Source organism: Mercenaria mercenaria, chromosome 15 (assembly GCF_021730395.1).
Source record: "Mercenaria mercenaria strain notata chromosome 15, MADL_Memer_1, whole genome shotgun sequence".
NCBI classification, from domain to species: Eukaryota; Metazoa; Mollusca; class Bivalvia; order Venerida; family Veneridae; genus Mercenaria; species Mercenaria mercenaria.
In genome coordinates this window covers 65,331,725-65,358,670 of record NC_069375.1, presented here as the reverse complement: position 1 = coordinate 65,358,670, position 26,946 = coordinate 65,331,725, and the positions used below count along the sequence as shown (strand labels likewise).

The 26,946-nt window shown below is 34.0% G+C and overlaps 2 protein-coding genes across 2 annotated transcripts in view; one reads left to right on the top strand and one right to left on the bottom strand.

The window, feature by feature from the left end:
* Positions 1-9,767, top strand: part of LOC128549139 (uncharacterized) — a 35,409-nt gene extending 25,642 nt beyond the window's left edge. Inside the window, exon 3 of the mRNA XM_053525486.1 lies at positions 8,995-9,767. Within this exon, the coding sequence (XP_053381461.1) occupies positions 8,995-9,107 (113 nt within the window). The 3' untranslated portion in view covers positions 9,108-9,767. The remainder of the gene's footprint in view (positions 1-8,994) is intronic.
* Positions 4,043-26,946, bottom strand: part of LOC123556922 (pre-mRNA-splicing factor SYF1-like) — a 133,553-nt gene continuing 110,649 nt past the window's right edge. The window contains exon 24 of the mRNA XM_053525484.1: positions 4,043-4,698. Within this exon, the coding sequence (XP_053381459.1) occupies positions 4,637-4,698 (62 nt within the window). The 3' untranslated portion in view covers positions 4,043-4,636. The remainder of the gene's footprint in view (positions 4,699-26,946) is intronic.

Genomic DNA, 26,946 nt, shown 5'->3' with positions numbered 1-26,946 from the left:
TTTTGACCCAAGATTACCCATATTCGAACTTGACATAGATTTTATCAAGGCAACTATTCTGACTAAATTTTATGAATATACAGTGTACAATTCAGCCCCTATTGCGTACACAAGGAGTTTCTTTGTTTTGACCAGGTGACCTAGTTTTTGACCCCAGATGACCAATATTCGAACTTGATCAATACAGCCTCTATCGCATACACAAGGCTTTTTTCTTAATTTGACCTAGCAACCTAGTTTTTGACCCCAGATGACCCATATTCAAACGTGACCTAGATTTCATCAAGGTAACCGTTCTGACTAAATTTTATGAATATTCAGAGTAATATTCAGCCCTTTTTGCGTACAGAAAGATTTTATTTCGTTTGACCAGTTGACCTAGTTTTTTCACCCCAGATGACCCTTATTCGAACTTGACCAGACACACATTCTAATCAGATTTCACGAAGATCTGGAGTAAAATGTAGATGAGCTAACAAGAGCTGTCACAATAGACAGCACGCTTGACTATTTCGATGTTGGATAGTGAAACTTGACACATCTGAGGAAGCAGGGGCTGTCACTTGAGTGTTTAATGACACCAATAAAATACTAGTATAAAATGCTAGATATTGGGAGACTGGTCAAGTCTGTGTAAAAAGTATTTAGTAATAAGAGAGATAATTGTTTGTTTGTTTTGGGTTTAACGCCGTTTTTCAACAGTATTCAATCATGTAACGGCGGGCAGTTAACCTAACCAGTGTTCCTGGATTCTGTACCAGTACAATCGCATTCTCCGCAAGAAATGACAACTTTCCCACATGAATTATCAGAGGTGGAGGACGAATAATTTCAGACACAATGTCTTTCATGAAATCGTTATGGAGAACAAACGCCCCGCCCGAGGATCGAACTCGCGACCCCGTGATCCGTAGACCAACGCTTTCCCTACTGAGCTAAGCAGGCGGACTAAGAGAGATAAAGAGCATTAAATAAGTATAATTCTAAGCAAAAAGGAGGATAACTCATAAAATAAAGGTGCAAGAGTTATGGCCCTTGTGTCATCTGATGTGAATAATGATGTTGAATAACTATTTTAAGTTTGAATCAAATCCAATTAGTAATTATAATAAATGAGATAGAGTGAAAGTGCATCAAAAATTTAACCAGAAATTCTAAGGTAAGGGGAATAATTCATGAAACATTGATTGAAGAGTTATGGCCCTTGTGTCATATGATGAGAGTATGATGTTGAATAACTATTTTAAGTCTGAATCAAATTCATTGAGCAATAATTGAGATAAGAGTGAAAGTGTATGAAAACTTAAACCTGAAATTTTAAGTAAAAGGGGACAGGATTCATGAAATGTACCCGAGTTATGAACCTTGTTCCATATGATGTGGGTGGAACAACTTTTTTAAATTTGAATCAAATCCATTTAGTAATAACTGTGACAGAGTGAAAGTGCATCAAAATTATAACCTGAAATTCTAAGTAAAAAGGCAGGATAGTTCATAATATATTGGTGTGAGAGTTATGACCCTTGTGCCAAATGATGTGGGTGATGATGAATATTTATTTTAAGATTGAAACAAATGCATCATTTAGAGGGAAAATTTAATCAACAGTTGTCACTGAAGCAAATTCGTTATCTCAAATTATTCAAAAGATGTAATGGATAAATTGAATTTATCCTTCTTTATTTAATTAGTCAAATAAAGCCCGCCCGCTTAGCTCAGTAGGTAGAGCTTTGGTCTACGGATCGCGGGGTCGTGAGTTCGATCCTCGGACAGGTTTATGTTCTCCGTGACTATTTGATAAACAACATTGTGTCTGAAATCATTAGTCCTCCACCTCTGATTCATGTGGGGAAGTTGGCAGTTACTTGCGGAGAACAAGTTTGTACCGGTACAGAATCCAGGAACACTGGTTAGGTTAACTGCCCGCCGTTATATGACTGAAATACTGTTGAAAAACGGCGGTAAACCCAAAACAAACAAACAAACAAATAGTCAAATAAAAGAAAATACCCATTATTAGAAAAATTGAAAATTCAACATGCACAATTTTTATAATATTTTAATGAAATTACAGTGTTCTTGTGTTCTCCGATTTTTAAAATAAATATCCGAATAGTGGAGCTAAAATGTTAACATTTACAATTTGAAACTGGTGATAGCTACACCAAGGAAATGCCGATGGCTCTTCCTTATCATCACTTTATGGTGGTGGCGCTAGGGTTTGGTGGCCATGTTCCAGTGGATCTAACTGCAGGGTAAAAGTTATTATAGTTTCAGTCCACAAGTTTTCATCACATCTTTCAGACGCCCCAAAGAGTAGAATTGAATTAGCAACTGCAGCTCTGCAGATACAAGGACTGTGCAAAATAATCAACCAGTGTTTGAGATTAAGATTAATAACGGTCCATCCGCCCTTTCACCCAGATACTGTTCTAGGAAAGCTTGCCACTATTTCAATAGATTCAATAGATTCAAATTCTGGTACATAATAATATGGTTGTACTTTAAACTAAATTTTGACGATCGCAAAAGCTTTCTTTCTTTGAACAATTTAAATATACAAATAAACTTTAATTTCAATTTCTATTTGCACAACTTAATGCGACCTTAAAGGTTACATTATAACTTACTAACTCTCTGTATTTTTGTTTGACGTAAAATAAGCATCCTCTTATTAAAATAGTGTACTGTATTTTTTACAGATTTTCTCAAACAAATTTTCACATTATATGTTTCACTGCAATGATAAAAGAAATTATAAAATTCATTATTAAACGATCATAGTGAGAAAAGGAAGATAATAAAAATGGTTATACGCATTACACCGAGGGTGCTGTGAAACTTTATCAACCTTTAGCCTGCTGCGGGCAAATGATTTTGCCATTTTGACCAGTGTAGATCAAGATCAGACTGCGCGGCCTACACTTTTCTCTATTCTGACATTTTTTTTTCAATTAGTACCTCTTTAAATAATAAATGGTACTGCCCAGATAGAATTATGGATCTGTCCATTTTAGAAATCGAGCAAGCTAAATGTTAAAAAATGTTCCACTTTGTAACATTATTTGCTTGGGGAGATTTTTTATTCTAAAATTATTGAGAAGATAATTTGATAAACTGAGAAGGATGATTTAGTTGTTTTCTCACCCCTTACATGTCAACAATTTTGGCCATTAGGCAATATATTATCTACAGTACAATAATACATGCTTCATATCAAATCTGGTCATTAACCATAACCCTGCTAAATTTCTATAATGAACTTGTCCATCTTTGAATTTGGACAGTTCCATTAAAGTAGAATTATATGCATTTTTCAAGTAAAACTCAAGCTTAAATAGATGTACATGTAAAAAGGATGGAGGAAATTATAGCTTTTAACCCAACATACCAAACTCTTCCTGTTACCAGTATAAAATAATAAGTTTCCAAATATGACTTTTCTAATTTTGACTGGGGCAGTCTTTCTAAAAAACGTCAAAAACTGCCAGCAGGAGTTGCTTCCCTTCTACTTCAGAAATTTCCATTTTCAGATAAGGGAGATCATTGCGCAGATTGAAAAAGATAACTATTATTTTATTCGTCTGATTTCTTTATTTTAAAGTATCAACTTCAAATACAAATGCGGCATTATCGTTAATTTAACACATCTAAATGCACAGCAACCAGAAATTGCTTTTATAGAACACTCACCCAAAACACACTATGTGCAGTATTAGATGCGCATAAAGCCACTTCAACTGTTAAAAGGGATACTTACCAAAAATACTGACTGAACAGCGAACAGTGTAGATCATGATCAGACTGCACATATGTGCAGACTGATCATGATCTACACTGGTTACAAAGGCAAAACCAGTTGTGTCCAGCATGGTAAGGGCTAACGAGAAAAACAAGAAACTCTTTTTTTCCATTTTTAGCTGTGTTGCAATTTAGAAAGGGTGAATAGCCAATCTACTCTGGATGCATAAAAAAATCTGCAAGACTCTGTGACATTTCTTAACATTTATTCCATCATATTGTAAAACAAAGTGTATAGATACTTTAGTTCGATTTCATACATTCAGCATATAAAACACAAAGGACAATATAAATTCGTTTTTTTTTTTCTAAACAAAAGCTGACGTGTTGCCAAATTGTCAGATTCATAATCATTCAGTCTGAATACATTTCAAAGTCTTTAGTTGATGTAAAGTAAAGAAAGTTAAACTTAAAATAAAAACACATGTAAATTGAACTAAACATGCTGCATCATGTGCTAGTCTTGACAACAGGTAAACCAAATGATATTTATTAACTTCATCGACTTATTTTATACTCGATGACATGGCAACAAATAATAAGCCATTTATTTAAATGTACGAAAGAAAAAAAAAGTTATATCTAAAAAGCGTCATTCAGTGCCCATTGTTTAGGGAGTGTCTTTGTGTTTTGTTGTCTTTTGTTATTCATTATACAAATTATTCCTTTTTCCATCTATTCATGCATAATTTCATGAGTTAGTGCAGGGGTCCTTCCAAACTTTCATTCTTTTATATTTCCTTTTCATTTATTCAAAATTAGATCACAAAGTTTACAAACAGTTTATGCATCAATTGTTCCAATATATGTTTATTTATTTCCCCCCTTCAGTAATCTAATCATCTTCTTGAACAAGTCCTCCAAAAACTTCTGTAGGTACCGTCTGAGCTTGTACTTCTGAAAACAAATTAAAGAAGTATTATAAGCAAAGGATCTTTTAATTTAGAAGACAGTACACACTGATAATGCAGAATATAACAAAAAAAAACGTCTATCCCAAAATAAGACTACTGATCATCATCATCATCATCATCATCATTATCTTTGCAATCTGAATCATCACCACCACCATCATAATCACCTTCGTCAATTTATCAACACTGTTAATTTGATCATCATCAAATGAACCATCATAACTGATATCATCATCAACTTAATCATAGGAATCATCATCATCATCACCGTCAATTTATCAAATTAAATAAGGACCATTAAAATCAGTATTACTACCAGCATCATCATAATAATCATTTTCAGTTTTATAATCTTTGCTCTCAGTACGTTCATTATCACCAACTAATCCCTTAATTTATCTGCCCGTAAATAGCAGGAATTGTCTACCGGCAAGTGGAACTTGCTGTGGTACTCGTCCTGCAGGCCAAGATTTGTTTTCCTCAAAAAATTAATAATTCCAATAAAATGGAGCTACACTTAAGATGGACAACTAAAAATCTAAAATGGAAATTGAGTTGTTGGTCTAAACTCTAAAACCCACATGACTGCTGTACCAGCAACCCATTATGTTTAGAACTAGATCCAGGTATTTACTATTTTAATAGACTTGATAAAAGAGAAAAATCATTTTTCCTTAATATTAGAATTGGAAGTCAACTAAAATCTGCATCAGGGCAAGTGGCAATTCTACAGGTTAAGTTGCTTTCATAAAATTTGTCAACCCCTTATCCTTAGTTTATAGTTTATATATAATTTATTTTAGGTCGATTGTGAAGGAAGTTCTACAATTTATATTAATCACTCTCGACACCTCATTCCTGATGGAATCTATCGCCACGAGGGTATGAGAGAAGAGGCCAGTTTCTGCCCTTTTAATGCTGAGCGCCAAGCAAGGGAGTCACTGGTACCATTTTTTACGTCTTTGGTATCACGCGGCCGGGGATCGAACCCACGACCTCCCGCACTCGAAGCGGACGCTCTACCACTAGGCTATCGAGGCGATATCTTATGAAGCCCTTATCCTTGATTCTAGAAACTTCTACGGTCATACCTTCTACTTCTTCATCCTCGTCAGTAGAGTAATTCTCATCAATGTTAATCTCATCAGGATTAACGGTCTTTGTCATCTCTCCCAGCTCCTCGTCAGTTGTTGTATTGCTCCTATAATAATTAGGCCATTTATTTGTTGAGTACTTCATACAACAGTGTTTTACGATTTTCCCAACACTTACCAGATCTGTTTCACTAATCAGAGTACCGGTACATGCTTTTTCAATAAGACCCGTGTTCACAAATCAGTTTTTGGTCTCAGCTGAGTTTGAGTTTGAAATTTTAATATTGATTTTGCTTAAACTTCACGTTTAAATTCCAAGTGAGACTAACAATCAATACTGAATAGTCAGTCAATTGAAAATAGTTATCGACTTGAAATATTGTTTTACGTATAGCATTTAGATATAAAAGACAAATAAAGTTTCTTTCTGAAACTCAGCTGAGACTGAAATTGTTCTGTTAACATAGGGCCAGGTAACCGGTTGCTGCAAAAGCATACATTTTTGCTGTGATAAATTGTTTGCGAATTTGGAATTTTAAGTATGTTCGCTAAGTTACAAATTTGCAAAATTTGAGCCAACAGTAGTGTGGAGGCAAGATAATTAGCCGGCCACCTTAACAACTCGACCACACAGGCCCATAAGACTTTAGTGTTTTCAGGTTTTCAGATTGCAATTTCTTGCTTTTTTGTAATGTTTTAATTTATTCCAGCATGGTTTTAAACTAAAACAGATCAAGTCCAAATTAAATGTTCAACTGCCTTTTCTGCGGAAAAAAAAATTATTTTACCTGACAAACATGATGCCTTTGTCTGTCTTATTTTTTATCTTTCATTGCCTCCTCCGCCAGTTGTCTAGCCTTCTCAAGTTTCTGCATCTCATCACTCGCCTCAGATGTTTCTGAAATCAGAACATTGTCACACTATCTTACACCCACTGATAAAAATCTTTTGATAATTATTTATATTCCTCTTCCCTGTCTGTATTTATGTCAAACACAGTAGAAACATTATATGGTGATCACTTTACTAGAAAAATATTTATCGGCGAAAACCGAATGGGATACATATGTTGTGCATGAGCTACTGTACATATGTGATGCATTAGATTTTTTAAAACTCCGCAGATCTTGAGCTAAAATGCAGACTTGATGCCTTGTTGTCTTCAATTTGTTTCTTACACTTATATTCTCCTCTGCATTAGGCTAATGTCAATATTGTTTGACAACAAAGTGATCACCATATAATTTTTCTTCTGCATGGGGTTTAGCATACGGAAGGTTTCGGGGGCAAAATTTAAGCAGGCGAGGTGCAATTACAACATATTTCCATCTGTTGCTAATGTTCAGTCATACCGTTTCACGGAGGATAAGTTTTTCTTTGTCATTTCTACAAGTACAGGTAAGGTATATACTGTGGAAAATAGTTCCGTATACGGGAGTGTACGCATTCCGTATACTCCTAATATACGGGCGTATACGGAAACATTTTTCCCGTATATGGAACATTCCATATACGCGAATCCCGTATTCTTTAATTGGACATTCATGTTTTTCTCACATGGATCCATTCATTCATACTTAGCATAAATACGTTTCAACAGTTTATGTCAGTATTCAAAGTTAGGGATTGTCAAGGTCCAAAAGTATGTTTAAGGCGTAGGTTTTGATCATACTTTCAGGATATTCGTATATTAGACATATACGGGACCGTATACTCCCGTATATGCACATATTTTTCGTACGTGAAGCTTGGTAATGTATACTCGGTTGCACTGCATCGCGATATTCAGGCAAAACAATGTCATTTTCACAAAATTCACGCACAAATAAAAATCTCACCTTTTTTCTGTTTACTACATATAGTATCGGAAGTACAACATATAATTTTAAGCGGAGCCCATTTGGGAATACATATGTTGGTTCCCCCTCCGTGAATACTGTGATGAAGACTTTTATTGAAACAAAGAAGGAAAATATATACATATACGCAGCTGATTTGATGCAATTTTGTTTTGCCGTTTTGTCACGACGATACGAAGACAAAATAATGTAATGGCACCCCGTATCACGTCACCCGGCAGCAAACATCTTTATGTCGCCCCTAAAGCATGTGTCATTATGGCGCCCAGCACCACGTCGCCCGGCAGCAAACATCTTTATGGAGCCCCTAAAGCATGTGTCATTATGGCGCCCCGCATCACGTTGCCCGGCAGCAAACATCTTAATGGCACTCCTAAAGCATGTGTCGTTATGGCGCCCCATCGAATGCAGTCCCACAGCATAATTATGTCTTTACAATGCTCCCCTTAACGTTGCACAGCAGAGTACCATAATGACGTTTGTTGTGTTTGGCCACGTTCGTTGGGTCGTTTGCTATGCCGTTTTGTCACAGCAGTAATATAACAAACGTCGTTATGACACTCTATGACGTTTGTCATTGGCTGGCAGAGTTGAAGTTTGTCAGGCTTACGTACAGTGGGCACCCTTATCTTATATGTTATCACAGTTGTCTTTCGTGTCTGCTTTAATTTTTTTCCTTCCATACGTATGATAAATAATATCAGTAGTTTCTTCGCTTTTTATAGTTACAGATGATGGAGAACTAAGAGATTACCACGGAGTGCGCGCGACAGTATTTCTTGGAAAAATATTTACCGCAAGCGCAATCGTATCAGCGATCTTAGTGCTGTTTATTCTGACAACCTGATCTGAATGTTCTATATTTTGTAGCGGCTGGTCTAAATGTAGCTGCAGGTAAGACCATTTTCTCCAAATCCAGGATACCAACATTTCTTAAAAACCGGAGGTCGAAACCGCTGTAATGAAGGCCAACCCGTCCGATTTTTTTTCTGCCTCAGTTGATTATCTGACATTTAATGCGAAACAAAATTAGTATAATATTAGAGTTATTACATACTTTTTTATCCGTGCAGTCTGATCATGATCTACACTGTTTGCCATTCCGTCAGTATCCTTTTGGTAAGCACCCCTTTTGACAGTTAATAGTTCTGTCCAAATTAAAAGATGGACACGTTTATTAAAGAAATTTAGCAGGGTAAGGGTTAACGATGGCTGCGTTTCTGTTTCTGTTTCAGTGTGTATACAGCTTATGCCATGAATTTCTACAAGTTATTCTTGAAAGTTTCTATTTAAGTACATAATCAAATAAAATTGTGGATTTTTCAGGTCTTTTCTTGATGATTGCGATGGCCGTGTTTGCATTAGATATCATTGCCTGGCTTTCAGCATGGGTTGGCGGAGGACTTTTTGTAGGAGCTAAACTAACTGAAAAACAATAATACAGCAAAAAGTGAAAATAAGTGAAAATGACAAAAGTCTGAAATATCTTTCAAACACTTCATGTCTTAAATTATTTATACTGTAGAGTTGCTTATTAACTTCATACTTTACTAGCACCACTTTGCTGTAATGGGTTACACTTTTTATTACTCGTACTATGTTTTAGTACATGTATGTGTATGGTAAAAATTGTGATAGAAAATTGAGATTTAAAAAAAGTCATTACCTTAATCCGTTTGGAGCTGCTTGAACAAATATGTGTTGTCGATTTACCTTTTATCATTTCCTCAAATGAAGATAAAAAAAAATACTCGAAGAAAATATTGAACTGTGGGATATTGTGATCGTTTACATTTGATGTCATTTTGCATAGACTGATTAATGTATATCGTGAAAAAAAGTTGAAACTAGAAGGGATGACGTGACGTCATTTATTCGGAAAACGTAGAATAAAGCCAAACGGCCAACATTATAAAGCATCTGTTTATTAACGACTGTGAGAAGTTTCATTAAAATCTACATTGTAGAAAAATTTCTATTCTGGAAAATGTTATGAAAATTTTGGTTTTCCCATAGACTCCCATTATGAAAGACTGGGTGAGGTCCAAATTTTTCAAATCAGTCTAGCAAAAAAGCAGGTTCACGGCCCTATTCTTTTGATATGTCGAATTCTCTAAGTATATTCTGAAGTTTAAGTCATTGGACAGCTCCTGTATTTCAAAATCAGTGAATTTGGTATAATTTATATTTAAACGAAAACATAAAGTTTTGCCATAAATATGGTATCTTTTTTGAAATGGAGACGAAAGATACGAAATGCAAGAAGATTTGATAGCATGACAATTTTCCTCCACATACTCGAAGAAATTTTTGAAGCATTACTATAATCGTTTCTATATTACATCTTAAGTAAGGTAAAATCACTTCAAAGTTAAATTTGCGTTTTGTTTGTTTTGTTTTGTTCGCATTTTTATTTCTTGAGGTAGGCCTAAGTGTTTAAATGGTTCAAACATCGACAGGTTTATTCATTTATAGCTTTTGTAAAGAAAATCATTTGGTATATTCACAGTGTATAGACTCTCTGTACGCCCAACCGGAAGTCGCCAAAAACTAGGCGTTCAGAAATCAAAACACAATTTTTTGCTGTCGCGGATGGCTTGGATTTTCATTGTTTATTTCGTTAATATAGCATGAAGTAAGTGTATTTTTTATTTTACGTATCGATATGGAATTACTGTTTACGTGGATACCAAACACGCCTGTTAAAACTCTTAATATACTTAATTTCAAGTCAAATCACGCGTGGGTATTTGTTCGATTTTGTAATGAAACTATCAATTCTTTGAAATACATGTATCTCAAGCTTTTGCAAAGAATTGAAACCTTTGCTAATCCATAGATAAATATCTTACGCGTCGATAAATACCAGCATGACTCTATGGTAACGAATACATTTTTAGGAAAATGTGTTTTTCAGAGACATATGTGCCGATTACACTGTCCCACTATTTGATATATTACTGGCCCACTAATCGCAATTTTTAAAATCCGGACTGAACGCTTAGTCGAAAAACTCTACGCCTATTCAAAACTTCTTTTCATTCTTATATTTCAATGTTTTGACTTTGTTTTATGATAACCAAAAGTTAAAATATAATAGTTATAACTTCTTTCGTTTTCGTAACAGTCATGGACCAGTTTAAATGCTATTACTGCAGTTTCGATTCCACTTTTCGTTAGTGTTTATTAGTAAGCATTTATCAAAATAAATTGGTCTAGCACGGCGCCACTGTGCGCCTAACTCAATTTGATAAGTGCGTACTAATAAACTCTAACCTGCATAGTGTTTGAAATTGATTTTTGCAATAATGACTAGATTCGTTACACATTAATCACTAGCGCATAATTCATTTAATCGTTACGTGGCACAACTCAGTGTTTGATCAATTTTCGGCATCTCAGAGACTTGTTCGGACTTTACGACGGGAACTTTATCATCTCTCACAGAAAAAAAAACAGTTGCCGTCGGCGCGGTAACTGGTAATTTCTGTTTATTTTAATATCCGGCTCTAAAGCATCGCTGATATCATTCAAAATCAAGCAGATCGAAGCTAACACTCGGTTCTTTTTCGTTTTCATTCTTAATTATTGAGTATTCGCTACAGAACAAACTGAAAATGACCTGGCTCCTAGTGATTACATCAGTTGATCTACATGTATAAATAATATGAATAAAGCTACCACCGTCTTGAAAGATAGATGAGCGGGACTCATTTTCATTGCACACTTTGACTGTACAAAGCAACCAGGCAGACAGTGCGTGTGTCTGTAGGCGGAGCTTAAATTCAAAAAGTAATTTCAAACACTAAGTACAATACCTTGAGTGACATTGACCTTGGGTATAATGGACACAGGGACCCTGCAGAAAAAGGCTTTGTTTCTATGCTGCACAATGTTTATGCGAAGTTACAGTAAGGAATAAGCAAAAGTAAAAAAGATGTGACGAAAAAAAGGTTGCCTTAAGACTTTTAACCAAGAAAGCCAACGCCGGAACCGGGGCGAGTAGAATTGCACCCCTATTCCCGAATAGTCGAACTAAAAATACAAAGAAAAAAATAAAGTGTCCTGTCACACTGAGCGAAATAAATATATATTTTTTCTCGTATGTGAGCGGAAACACGTATAAACATTCATAGCGCGTGTGTCTGTAGGCGTAGCTTAAATTAAAAAAAAAATAATGTCAAACACTAAGTGCAATACCTTGAGTGACATTGACCTTGGGTATAATGGACACAGGGTCTCTGCATAAAAAGGCTTCGTTTGTATGCTGCACAATGTTTATGCGAAGATACAGTAAGGTTTAAGCAAAAGTAAAAAAGATGTGACAAAAAAGGTTGCCGAAAAAATTTAACCAAGAAAGCCAGCGCGGAAGCCGAGGCGAGCAGAATAGCACCCCTATTCCCGAACAGTCGAGCTAAAAAACAAAGAAAAAAAGAAAAACAAACAAAGTATCCGTCAAACTGAGCGAAATAAATATATATTTTTCTCGAATGATAGCGGAAACACGTATAAAGATTTTATTTATTGTCCAAGACAAGGACATCGTTGGTGAAACAGACTAATAAATACTTTTTCATAGTCGCAAGTAAAATACAATACAAAATTTATATTTCTTAATTCAAGGAGTACAGTGTATAGAGCCTGCAAGTCCAAACACTTCGTCATTTCTTTATTGAATAGGCGTACAGTGTTTTGGCGAATAGTGGAACAGTTTTTATATAAAGTTTTGCGACTAGGTGGCCAGTGAATAATTCAGATGCATGTTGAATTAAACAATATTTCAACTATTTAGGATTGTAAATTCATATTCGTAGGTATAAAATCATGTGCATGGGTTGATAATGTAACATTCAGAAGCGGTTCTGACACGTATTTCCTTCGCACTTCCTAAATAACGGGCATTTTAGCCTAAATGCATCGTCTTTTGCTATGACCAGTTGTGTTTTTGGTGAAAATACGTTTTATTTTCATGTGTTAGTGTCTATTTAACGACAGTTTGTTGCAGAGACATTTATCATACATTGAAAAATATATACAAGAAGAATATTTATTTCAAATAGCCACAGAAAAACATAAAAATAATTACTACCGACAGCTTCCAACAATTTGGAAAACGAAAGTGAATGCCTAGTTATTGGCGACTTCCGTTTGGGCGTACAGAGAGTCTATACACTGTGATATTGCGTACTATTACAGAATGCCGAGAAAATACACTTTAAGACCCAACATGAACAAGTGACCTACTTTTTTCGCCCACAAAAACTGCATGAAAATCATTCTTATGATACAGGTAATATACAGCTATACTACAAGTATTCAGGTGAACAGTTAAGGCCTTTTGTGAATAATGTGTTTTCACGCCTTTATCTGCAAACATACTCAGTCAAACTCTTTTCAGCATAGTTTTAAGAATATTCTTGCATAAAAAAAACTACTTTTATCACTGGACCCGCCCATGTATTAACGGGAGAAAAATCGTGTGCAAACAAGGCAATTCACGTGCTGTTAATACCCGATTTTTATTTTTGAAATGCTTTCCCAGGGACGTTTATGTAATTCTGCGCAGATTGACATCTGGTATCTGCGTCTTGTTTGTTTCATAACAACCTCTTCTTGAAGCATTAAAGATGCAGTCTAATAAAATCTGTAAAAAAGATCCCTTGGAAGCAAAGAATGCAACCAAAATGAATAATAGCAGACTGGGTTTGATTGAGTCTGTTCACCATAGAATGTTTTACTGTATCAGTAACAAACGCCATATGCGCTGCCCCCAACATTGTTCGTACTCGTTTCTTCCCTTGTTTACTCCCCTTTTAGAACTCGGTGTCAATTCAGATTTTGTAGACAACCGTGAATGTCAAAGAATCGCGTGTTTACCTGTGCGATTCTTTGTTTTTAGAAATCATATTTATGATTTTGGTAAGTATCAGCCGGTATGTTTTTATCTAATTTCTCGAAGAATCTATATAAACAGCTTGGAAACTTGACACTACGTTCGTACTCATCCGTACTCCAACTGCGTGTCCGTACTCAATATAACACGATTGTAAAGTTATTATTCTTGATATTGTGATCGAGTCCACCAAACCGTGAAATGATATGAACAGTTATTGGTAATTTTATGTTTGCAATAATGAGAGATAATAAAACGCTTAAAAACCTTCAGGATGTGCTTTTGGTAGTGTTGTTTATTTCCGGGCCCTGGATACGGATATTTAAAACATGTTTACCGTTTCCAAGAAAAACAGGAATTATAAATAAAAAATGTACCGGAAACGTCAAGTCATCACATATGAAAACAAATACGTCGTGTAATATTTTTATGCAAGAATAGCGACCTTCGGTCTCGGTCACAAACAATCCCTCGGGCTTCTGCACACGTTAATACACACACAAAAAAACGTGTATTATCCCTACATTGATGAATAACTGTCTTGCATTGTAGAAACACAATGTGATTGACATTCAACTAAAATACTGATTTATGTACGTATTTTTAAGACATTAAACACATTGGCTTGGCCTTATTTATGTCACTCTCAATTTGAAACTAAATTCTTGTATTTCTCAATTTTTATGCAAATTATGTATAAATATCATCATGGAAATACAAAGGAATAGAGTTATTTTGTGGTGCCTCCTTAAAGCCCTGCTCTGCGGGCTATTCAAATGCTACCCGTGATTACAATAGGTAACAGTTAAGGCCTCGCGCCACATTTTATTTCATAGTTCATATTCAGTATTTTCATGCTTTTTCAGTAATAGTCTACCAATATCTCAGGAAAATGTGACTTCTGATGGCATTTTTTGTTAATGCTCGGATATTAGTATAAAAGTGTTACTTAGGATAATACATGAAATATAAAAGGGGCTTTCGTCTTCTAGGGTTCCTCATTACAGTATAATGGGGTCGCGGGTCAAATGAGTGCATTTACAAATAAACTATTCGCTACGCACTCGTTTTATTTTCATATAACCATCTAAATTGGTTTAAATACTGTGTCTCAACGCCCTTCAGTATTTTGTATATAAAACTGATGATAATATAAAAATACTTATAATATATATTATATTATATAGAATAATATATATCTGGGAAAAGTGGCATACGATGGCAAAGTGAGTTTATATTTGACATGTTTGCTAATCTTTATATGTGGATCAACTGTAGAAATATTTTTGGTATTGTCGTATCCAAGGGTTATGTTAATGGAATTCCAAGGTCAAAGACATGTCAAGGTCAAAACTGAACTTTTGAAAATGACATGTAAGGTATTAAAGATAGCAAAATGGTGCGTATATTAATGATATACTCAACAAGTTTTCTAACTCCACATCTGTTTTTTTCCTTTTAACACCAAATTTTGATAGATTTGAATGAACGTTTTACACAGTGTTTAATGATTATTTTATTATAATAAAACATAAAAACGATCATAGACTGATTTAAATTCACTTAACCGTAAGGGTAACGATAAGGTAACCCTTAAATTAAAAGTCACATAATTAGTAAATTCCAAATCACACCAATACACTTTGATCTTATGAATTTAATGAAATTAAAATTATTATATTCTGAATGTTCAACTATGTTTAGTTGAAATGGAACATCCGCCAATATTTTCAATATGAACATGTTAATTTTATATCAGGTTTGTGACGTGATTAATGACACCACATTAATGACAAAATTGTTTAATCCCGCAGATGATAGTTCTTGCCGCATGGAGACCAGCACCAAGTTGCATTCATTCTGTGACTTTTTCTTTTTGGGTTACCTTATTTGAACTGTCATGGCTCAACGAATGTACGCACAATTGATATCACTGTTATGTTTATTTAATTGAACTGGTCAATAAACAATGTGTCCAATTTTCATTAAAAGTCTGTCAAAAATTGGCAGAGATAAAAACAAAAGTCATGTGTGGAGATGTTGAGTAAATGATAATAAAATGACACTGCAAATGCCTTTCTTGCACTTCAGGCAGCAATTTAATTTGAATTATAAGCTTTGAACTGACTATAAAAAGAATATTTACATATTGTACACCTATCTTTTGAGAAATATGTGCAAAAGAGAAAATATGGTAGGTTTTGAAGAAGAAGACTACAATGGAAAATGAATTATATATAAATGTATAACAAATCTCACATAAACAGTTAAAATCACTTTACTGTCATGTATACAACCAAGTATTTTTAGCTCAATAAGTAGAGCGCAGATTTAAGGATCGCGATGTCGTAAGTTCGATCCCCGGGAGAGGTGTTCTCCGTGACGATTTGATAATAGACATTGTCAGGAGTAATTTCGTCTTTCGCTTCTGAATCATATGGAGAAGTTGGCAGTTACTTGCGGGGAAAAGGGCAAGTACTTGTAGAGACTCCAGAAACACTAATTAGGTTAACTGACCGCCGTTACATGACTGAAATACTGTTGAAAGTAACATTTACATATATGAAATGCTTCTCCAGCTCCTAAAGAAATGATTTCAATACTAGTGATGATTCATTATATGATATATATTTTTGTTAATTTGTCCACGCTGTTAAATAGGACCATTTTAGAGGAATAACTGTAAGATTGGTCACATTATAGGTGTACACAGTACATGTACGTTAATAAACAAAACAGACCAGATCCGTAGGATTTGAACTAGTTAATCTGTACACTACTTCTTTGATTTGCTGTAATTTGTTTCTTTTGTTTTATTATCGGTCAGACATTTATCGTAAATTTTATGTATTTGTAGTTAAGTAGCACATTTCAAGAATTATCACCGAAGCTCTTAATGCGATATTTGCATTATTTCATTTTGAAAATTCAGCAAGCTATTTCTGTTTTGATCCTCATTATATTTTGCTTTACTTCTACAACCTCACTTCCTGTTCAAAACAAAAGTTGAAAACGAATCAGATCGTAACAATTTACACATCTCACACTTGCTTTCAGACAGGATGTCCTTGATAACATTGTGAAAACAAAGCTAGTATCTTGACACTGAAACATTAGTCATTCAGATATTTCACAAATAAAAATGTAAAAATAAAGATGTTAAAACATCAGAAAGGTTGCTTTAGAATTTTTCATAATAGTAACACTGAGGCACATTCAGTGAAATAGTGAAGTTATTTATACCTTACGGTATTTTCATGGTCACTGATAGATGATGGTTCAGCTAATCAAAATGGTGAAATATGGTAGCTTGATAGTAACTAAGAGATATACAATGCGTAAAAATAACTACCTGTGGGATAAAAGGAGCATGAAGAAGAGATCTGAACTTCAAAACGATGGATTTATAATAAACAAATACTGCCGATTGAATATGTCAGGCCAAGACGTCTATAGCTTGTGAAGTGGGACTATTATGGGGTTTATTCATTTTTTATATAAGCGTAAGAAGTTATTTTTATATAAGGGTAGTTCATTCTAGCATTCCGCACTGAATTTAATTGACAATATATTTATTTTTACATGTTTAAGGCTACAATAGCGTAAGCTCACAATTTTTTCATTTATAACATCAGTATAGATTCCTTCGTGATACATCGGTACGTTTGCTCTACCCGGTTCTATCACCAACCAATCACTCGGAAATCTAAAGGTATTGTAACAGGAAAACAAACATGCTTTACCCCTATATTCACAGTCATAAAGATCATACTAATAACATTCGAAACACTTCAAATTCACTGACAATTATTAAGCCTTTTTGAAGTTATGCTATCCATAGAACCAATATAAACAAATAGTTGCAAAATTGTAGATATTGAAAACAACTTAAGAGTGGTTACCAGTTTTTATAATAGCCTAATGTTAATGTGCAAAGAAATTGTTTTAGCTGATTCAAAACTATGAAGAGTACCATTTTCATGTTAATGGAATGAAAAAAAAAACAACTTAACATTTGCGATTATCTAATATCTATATTTAAACTTAGATATCACTTACTTTTTGTGCATAGACAGTATTTCTAAACGCCCACACATTCCTGAAATTACTACAGCACGTGCGTAAACCACTGGAATAGAGTTTTAATTGACAGCATAGACCATTTTAGATAATGCTTGAGATAATTTGCACATCTCATACTATCTCACAGACTTAATCAAACCGAGTTTGCTACTTTTACGTCCTTGAGTTCTATGCTTCCGAAGGAATCTTTCGATCTGTCAACAGTTAGTACAGTCAGACTGTGTTCGCTAGAGCTCGACGGGACAAGCAAAATGTGTTCGAGAAATCAATAGTACAAGTCAAGATGAAGTATACATTATATATATTATGATGCACCTTTTTTTTAAATAAATTATATAATGCATCATAATTAAGTTACATATCTTTGTCATTAAAATACACATTTTCTTAATTTTCAATATTTGATAGGCATGTTTAGAATCAAAATGTCTGTATTAAAGTCAGGATTTTGAATCTGTAGAGTTCATTTTTCAATTATTAATTTTGTTTCAAAGATTTAGCAACATATTCATATTTGATTAAACATTTCTTAAATTTTTTAGAAGTATGCTATAAATTCTAAAGTTTGGCAAATTTATCAAGTTAATCACTTGTCTGATTGAAAGCTAATGTAAAATTGTCACATTCAGACCTTTAAGAGGGTCTATCACAAAAGAGTACATTTGCTTGAAGCATTTAGTCTGACATGTGATAGATCTCTTGTAAACTGTAGCATTGTTTCCTTTTCACAAAATACCTTTAGGCTGATTGCTTAGATAGCCTTTTCAAGGTAAAGATGTTGTTTAAGGATAATTAAGTTAAGTAATTACAAAGTCTGCTAACACATCCTGCTATGTAGCATGTGATTAAATCTGACCAATAATTTTGAAGTATTTGTGTCAATGAACCAATCATCTATGAAAATCATATTGTAACATTCTGATTGGTTATTTAGATTTTTTGAAGTTTGAGTTGTGAAACTCTATTATTGAAGAGTTGTTTCTGGACCTCCAGACAGTGCACATGTTTATATAGTTAATTCTGGACCTCCAGACAGAAAACAATGTTAAGATAGCTTTTTTGGACCTCCAGAGAATTTACATGTTACTATAGTTTTATTCTGGACCTCCAGTGTGTTTAGGAACTTCTTGTATTTGGACATTGCGTAAGTTTAATTGTGGATCTCCATGTTTGTTGTTAAAATTGAATATTCAGGATATCCTGTATATGTTATTGGACAATCTCTTAATAAACATCAAAAACATTATCTTGTTGAAACTGCATTTCACACACTCTGATTTTCGTATTCTCAGAAATTCATAATATTTGGTGTCGAATAGGGGGTATCGATATAAGTTCGGATGCTCTCATTGCAAAGCAAGTGTTATACCATTTGACGACAAAATTCCCCAAAATAACAAATAACAATGAGTGTTCATCTTGAATTACCCTGCGGAAATATTACAAGATGTGTGAAATGTGGACTTTACCATCCTGCTACGCTTTGTTCGGCCAGGAATGCCAGATGCCACCAATGTGGAAAATATGGTCACTTCGCTAGGCAGTGTTTTCATAGAGGTAACATTTCATCTTCACTACTGTATCAACGTAAAAAGAAAAGAGACAAAGAGAGAATGACAAATTTCATTAGAATGAAGAATATGCAAACTCTCCCATTTTTTGGACTTGAAACTACTGAACTAATTGAATTATTTCCAAAACATGAAAGTGCTAATATAGCTTTTATCAAAATTAAGAGAAAAATTCAACAGAAACATGAAGAGAAATTATCCAGCTTGGAAACAGAAAACAGTAAACTTCAAACTCGAGTAAATGAATTACAAAACGGTGTGTGGAATGAACAGTGCCGTTGCCAGGCCATGGAAAAATCTAGAACTGAAGCAAATTCAGAATTGGACTCCAAAATGAAATTATGTGAAGAAGTACATCAAAAAGAAATATTAGAATTAAAAACTGAAATTTCCTCTTTGCAACAGCTAACAGCATATTTTGATCAATCAGAACAAGAATTTATAGGAGTGTTAGATGAAATTTATGAAGGAACAACTGAAAAGCCAACAAACCCTGTGAAACAATTCAACTGTAAAAGATGTGGTAGCTGTGTTTTCCATAAGTACACTAACTGTTTTGCAGTGGATAATGAATGTGCAATATGTGGCAAAAAGAACCATTTCACAAGCATGTGTCACCAAAAGTTCTTGCAAGAAGTAGCAATGACGAAAATTTTCACAGACAACCAGGATTAACTCTTCTGACATTAATTGTTTATATTTTGTGTTTCAGATAATAATGTCATCATGCAACTTAATATTGCTTTCACTTCAAAACACTTTTCTTTTAACAATAAGTTCTGTATTTTAAGCTGATAATGCATAAATCTGTTCTTGTTATTTACTTTTGTTTCTTGGCCTCGTTAATATAGGTGAACTTATAAGAATTAATTTTTATTAATCAGCTTTATCTGTTTCTAGGTGCTCATGCTTTTTGCAATGATGCTGCCTGTTTTAGAAGGTTGCAATGTTTCTTTCAATGATATTGTCTGTTTAAAAGTGTCTTAGGTTCTTTCCTGAGAGGCTATTTTGGCTTCGTAAATATAGGTGAACTTTTAAGAATGAGCTTTTATTTAACAACTGTATCTGTTTCTAGGCGCTCATGCTTCTTGCAATGATGCTGCCAGGTTTTAGAGACAGGCACTGTTTCTTTCCATGATATTGTCTGTTTAGAAGTTGTCTTAGGCTATTCCTGAGAGGCTATTTTCAAACAAAAAATTTTAACAAATGAACAAATTTTTATAATATGATACAAATAGGTATGATAAAAATAGGGCCATTATTATTCTTATTGTAAAAACAGAACTGATTTCTGTAAACCTAAGTGACATTGAATGTCGGATACTTTCTGTAGTGCTATACGCCTACACAAATAGTCTCTGTAGTCATACGCCTACACAAATAGTCTCTGTAGTGCCATACGCCTACACAAATAGTCTCTGTAGTGCCATACGCCTACACAAATAGTCTCTGTAGTGCCATACGCCTACACAATTATCTCTGTAGTGCCATATGCCTACACAAATAGTCTCTGTAGTGCCATAAGTGCCATATGCCTACACAAATAGTCTCTGTAGTGCCATACGCCTACACAAATAGTCTCTGTAGTGCCATACGCCTAAGCAAATAGTCTCTGTAGTGCCATACGCCTACGTAAAGTGTTGAATCAGAATATAAATGATCAATAGTAGTCCCTATAAGGTTGACAAATTTAAAAAGTTGACAGAAAGTCCCTAAATTATAAATTCTAGTTGTATAAAAAAAGTATGGTACATACAGGTACCTATCTATATATGCTGGTATAGCTACTTGTTATGTTTAATGAAATATACTCTTACAATAGTGTTCCTTGGTATTGTCAGTACTCTATGCTTTTTGATGTGAAATTTAATGTTCATGTACTCTTGTTAGTAAATTAAACATTTTCAGAAAGAAACTTTGAGGTTCAAAGTTAAAGAAGCTGAAAGGAAATATTATGATGCACCTTTTTCTTAAATAAATTATATAATGCATCATAATTAAGTTACATATCTTTGTCATTAAAATACACATTTTCTTAATTTTCAATATTTGATAGGCATGTTTAGAATCAAAATGTCTGTATTAAAGTCAGGATTTTGAATCTGTAGAGTTCATTTTTCAATTATTAATTTTGTTTCAAAGATTTAGCAACATATTCATATTTGATTAAACATTTCTTAAATTTTTTAGAAGTATGCTATAAATTCTAAAGTTTGGCAAATTTATCAAGTTAATCACTTGTCTGATTGAAAGCTAATGTAAAATTGTCACATTCAGACCTTTAAGAGGGTCTATCACAAAAGAGTACATTTGCTTGAAGCATTTAGTCTGACATGTGATAGATCTCTTGTAAACTGTAGCATTGTTTCCTTTTCACAAAATACCTTTAGGCTGATTGCTTAGATAGCCTTTTCAAGGTAAAGATGTTGTTTAAGGATAATTAAGTTAAGTAATTACAAAGTCTGCTAACACATCCTGCTATGTAGCATGTGATTAAATCTGACCAATAATTTTGAAGTATTTGTGTCAATGAACCAATCATCTATGAAAATCATATTGCAACATTCTGATTGGTTATTTAGATTTTTTGAAGTTTGAGTTGTGAAAAACTCTATTATTAGAGAGTTGTTTCTGGACCTCCAGACAGTGCACATGTTAATATAGTTAATTCTGGACCTCCAGACAGAAAACAATGTTAAGATAGTTTTATTGGACCTCCAGAGAATTTACATGTTACTATAGTTTTATACTGGACATCCAGTGTGTTTAGGAACTTCTTGTATTTGGACATTGCATAAGTTTAATTGTGGATCTCCATGTTTGTTGTTAAAATTGAATATTCAGGATATCCTGTATATGTTATTGGACAATCTCTTAATAAACATCAAAAACATTATCTTGTTGAAACTGCATTTCACACACTCTGATTTTCGTATTCTCAAAATTTTCGTAATATATAGACCTGACGATGAGTTCGAGCCATGAGTAGTAAGCGAATAATCCGAATTCGAGCAAACGAAGTTTGACTGTACTAGTCTTTATAAAATACGCGCCATAGATTTTTCTACCTGTACTGTTCATACAGACAACCATACAGGCAATCAGCTAGCCTTTTTGAAAATTGTTAGCCTGGAAACGCAAGTTTTAGAAACATGAGAAAGATAGCTTTCTTAAATGAACCAAATATCAGAGCGTACGAAACGTTAAGCTCATTCTATAGAATTCACTTTAATCGTTTTTAATTTTGCCTGTTTCAAATGCAATAAATCTACCCGAAATAACTTATTTTACTTCTCAAATTCATAATTATCACGGAAAAATTACAAGTTTATATCAAAAAGTAGCAAAAATGGCGAAAATCTGAAGTTTATAACAAAAATGCACTTACTGACCTTTGACCTTGTGCTGTGACCTTACTATGACCCTTAGAAGGCGACAGCCCCCCTGAAACGTTTCCAATTTTTATAAAGTTAACAATGAACATGGCTGTCGGGCATTAACAAAAAATGCCATCAAAGACAATTTTTAGGCCTCTTTTTTTGGATATATAGGCAGACTATAACAATTTTAGGTTAAAAGACAGGACTGGAGCAGGTCTTTAAAGCTCAACGGATAAATCGGTTTCTTTTTCTTACCTAAATCACTGTTTCAGTACGATCTAAACATGTTGGAGAGGGTTGAAGTAACATTAGTATAAATTTGATATCATACACATGTATTTGTCTTCTGACTAATTTATGTAATTGATAAGGTAGTAGTATTTTTTGACAAGGTGCCGAAAACTGAAAGTTCAAAAGTAGGTAACCGATATCTGAAGTAAAAATAACTGTGTATGACAAGTTCATTTGAAATGTTCGAGTCCATATTTGATAAAATTGCTACAACAAGTAACTCTGTTCCTGAATATCACGTACGGGTATTTGGGTGGTCTCCCTTTACTCTTACGATGGCAACAGCAAAATGCACTCTAGTGCGATTGTCCTAGCTACCTAAGCGATGACAAAATGATGAAACGAAGGTCGATGGAGTGACGTTTGGCGGGGCGATGTTCGGCGGAGCAACATTCAGCAAGGCGACGTTTGGTGAGGCGACACTCGGCGGGGTTGCTGAATTATTATGCAAACTTGAAAATGAAATAACTAAAAAAAATAATTTTGTAAAAAACACAAAAATTATTTTTAAAAATGTTGTTCTTCCATATGTCACAACCTTATCAGTGTATGTTTCAGGTTATAATGTAGAATGAAAATATAGAAATAAATTTTACAATTTCAAAATGTTACAATTGATACAAAAGGCTTTTGTACAATGCTTGCAGCCGTCCTTGCTTATTAAAGTAATTCCATGAATCACTGAATATGTTTTGATTTGTGTAGAAACAGAATAATTTTATATACCAAGCGATACAAGTGTCCAAGAAATTATTTCGTGCAATTACAAATGTTTTCCATTTCAAATCACAATTATGATGTTGAGTCTCTGTAACACTGTATGCGATACGTTGTTACATATTTTCTGTTATCGTTGCTATATTGCAATATTTGTATATAAATTAATTTGATTTTTAGTTAGTTCGGTTGTTTTCCAAATTATGAACACCACTGCCTCGCTTCAAAATAACATTTTTGCTCTAGAAAAAGTACAATCACTGGTTTTTTATTCAACCTAATTGAATCAACAAGGTTGCATGGAGCGGAATCGAAACAATTGTCACACGTTCTCGTGACATGATTTTTGTTGGAACGTACCTCTCCTGGAGCGAACTCATCATTTTATTTAATCACATCACCTACAGTCAATGTTATTTATGTATTTATGTGTTTATGTAAGGTACTGTAATGTCTAGTCATTGATTTGTCCTTGACCGTGTTAATTCAGTCCGTAGAGACAATGATTTCAGGATTGTATTGGCTCATGTCAAAAGTATTTGATTTACACTCCTCTGACTTAAAACCAGAACAGTTAAGGTAAACGTACCTGACTTCCAAGAATAAATAAAACGAACATGGGCTTGCTTTGACCTTGTAATAAAGCTGTTTTCATAGACGAGACAAGACAAGACAATTTTATTTCAAATCATTTAGGCTTAAAAGCCCATCATGACATAAATGTTACATAATACCAGACATACAGCAAACGGTGGTGCATAATTACTTGTAGCTAAAACTAAATCTTAAGAAAATGTTTTCAAATACAACGAACATGCTCAATGGTTAACCCTAAAGTAGGTTAACTGCCCGCCGTTACCGCGACTGAAATACTGTTGAAAAACGGCGTTAAACCCAAATCAAACAAACAAACAAACCAAGATGTTTACAATTAAATGTATATGTAAAATGGAGAGACAGAAGAGTTATATGATTTTTTCCTCTTTTTTTTTTTTGTTTATTTATTTATTTACTTATTTTTCAGGATCTCATTAGTGTACATGTATTTGGGGGCCTACGTGACCGGATGGTTAAGGTCAATGGTGACTATCACTGTTTCCATCGTAAACGTAATTTATTGACTAAAGTTATTTTTGTTTTTTACATATCAACCCGCAATCCTATAGTAACTTAGACAATCTTTAGCTGTGCTGTATTTCGTTACACAGTAGTATGGAGTACATCGAGTGACATTATTAATGAAGTGAAATCTACTCGTTTCCTTGCTGTTGTTGTTGTTTATTGTTCAAAAATTAAATGCATTCTATTGAAATATTAATTCGTCAAGAGCCAAACTAAAGCCAGTTCTATCCATCTAATCTTCATTTGTCGATGCTTCGTCATAACTATTATTTTATGATTATGATAATTATTATTATTATGATGATGATGATGATGATGATGGTTATTATTATTATCATTATCATTATTATTACCATCATCATCATCATCATCATTATTATTATTATTGTTATTATACTTATTATTACTACTACTACTATTATTATTATTATATTAACACACACTAATTTGATAAAACGAAGTGTTGATAAATCTTGTCAAGAAATGAAAGCGATGAACAAAATATTGTCTTATTTCATGTGTTTTTCAAGATCTCATTCATATTTGGGGGCCTCGGTGGCCGAGTGGTTAAGGCAACTTACAAAAAATCACTAGGTCCTCATCGCCTCACAAGGGGCGTTGAATTCTTCATGTGTAGAAGTCATCCAGCTGGCTTACGTCGGTGATTTTACCTAGGTACCCGCTCGTGATGAAATAATGCACGGAGAGGCATCTGATGTCTTCTTCCATCATCAAAGCATGAAATCGGCATATGACCTATATGAAATTTAGAGTTAATAAGTCGAAATTTCGAGTTACTAACTAAAATTGTTTACATTGATGTATATGTCCTGGCCAAGATTAGGTAACCTGGTGTAGTCATTGCGTAGCCCTACAGGGTCATATTGCAGCGTTTGCTTATAGAAAATATCTCTATTTAAACAATGTTTCTTCGCTTATTGATTTTGTTGGGTGTAACGTCGCACCGACACAGGCGACTTCTCGGCTTTTATGTTGGAGGAAGACCTCCAGGCGTCTAAACTATGATTAAATCTGGAACGTTTACGGCCTAATTTGAGTCCATATGTCAATGAAATATAGACATACCTAAATGAAAGTGTAATTATGAGTCTAACCAATAATGGGTACCTTGACAGACCTTGATTTTGAGGGGAGGTCATAGAAGGTGACCGTGAAGTATTCAAACTTATATTTCACTATTTTGACCATGGCTAGATGGTTTCCGACCTAGTTCGAGCCCCTAACACATGAATATACTATACATGTAAATGAGGGTTTATATCTTGGATACATTTTGAAATGTGGAGTAGCTTTAGAGGCTATAGTAGGTCATATATTGATGTATTGTAGTATTATGTTCAAGTCCCTACATGTTCGGTACAATATATGGATGTGTATATAGATGATTCCACTTTGAAGAGTCAGAAGTCGTCCATTACATTTTTGGCCTTTGACTGACGGACGAACGCTCTTAATTGTTCTGATAATAACTCGAAATTTCGAGTTAATAAAAAAATAACGCACCTTGGCACTCTTCCGTAGATATCTTAGTGATACACTAATAACTTTTAAACGCGAATTTGTATAATCTGATTTGATACAAAGAGGGCCATTCATGCATAGCTAGTCTAATATTTTAAATGTGCTCTTTAACTAAATATTTTTGTGATATGTGTTTTATCTGCATGATCTCTCTTTAAATGTGCTCTTTAACTTGTTTTTATGTGCTAAATATTTCTTTTACAGGTTTTTATGTTTTTCTCGTTTTGTTGTTGCATGACTTTGTTTTTGTCGGAAAATAGCTGTCTAGCTAATGTTTCTTTGTTTATACTACCCGACTTAAAATAAAGCTTCTTGTATCTTGTATCTTGTAGTCTGAAGAGGTTCAGAGATACATCTGTACTTATCATAACAAACCTCCGTCCGACCGGACATACAAGTCTGTACCGTAAACATCGGTACATACACTGACACCTGGCTTTCATATCGGATGCATGGCGTAACTGAATGTGTGTCATGGCATTTACTTTTTTTATTTAGTTCAGTATTGTCGATCTTATTTAGACTATTGAAAAATATTATAGTGCAATTACATTACATTGTATGCGTATGTAATAAAAAAGTCCTCATCTTTGCACTCGTTCTTTAGCGGAAGAATATTGCGCTCCTAAAGTCGTACTATCTATTTCCATTGCAAAACTTGTGCATAGCCAATAACCTA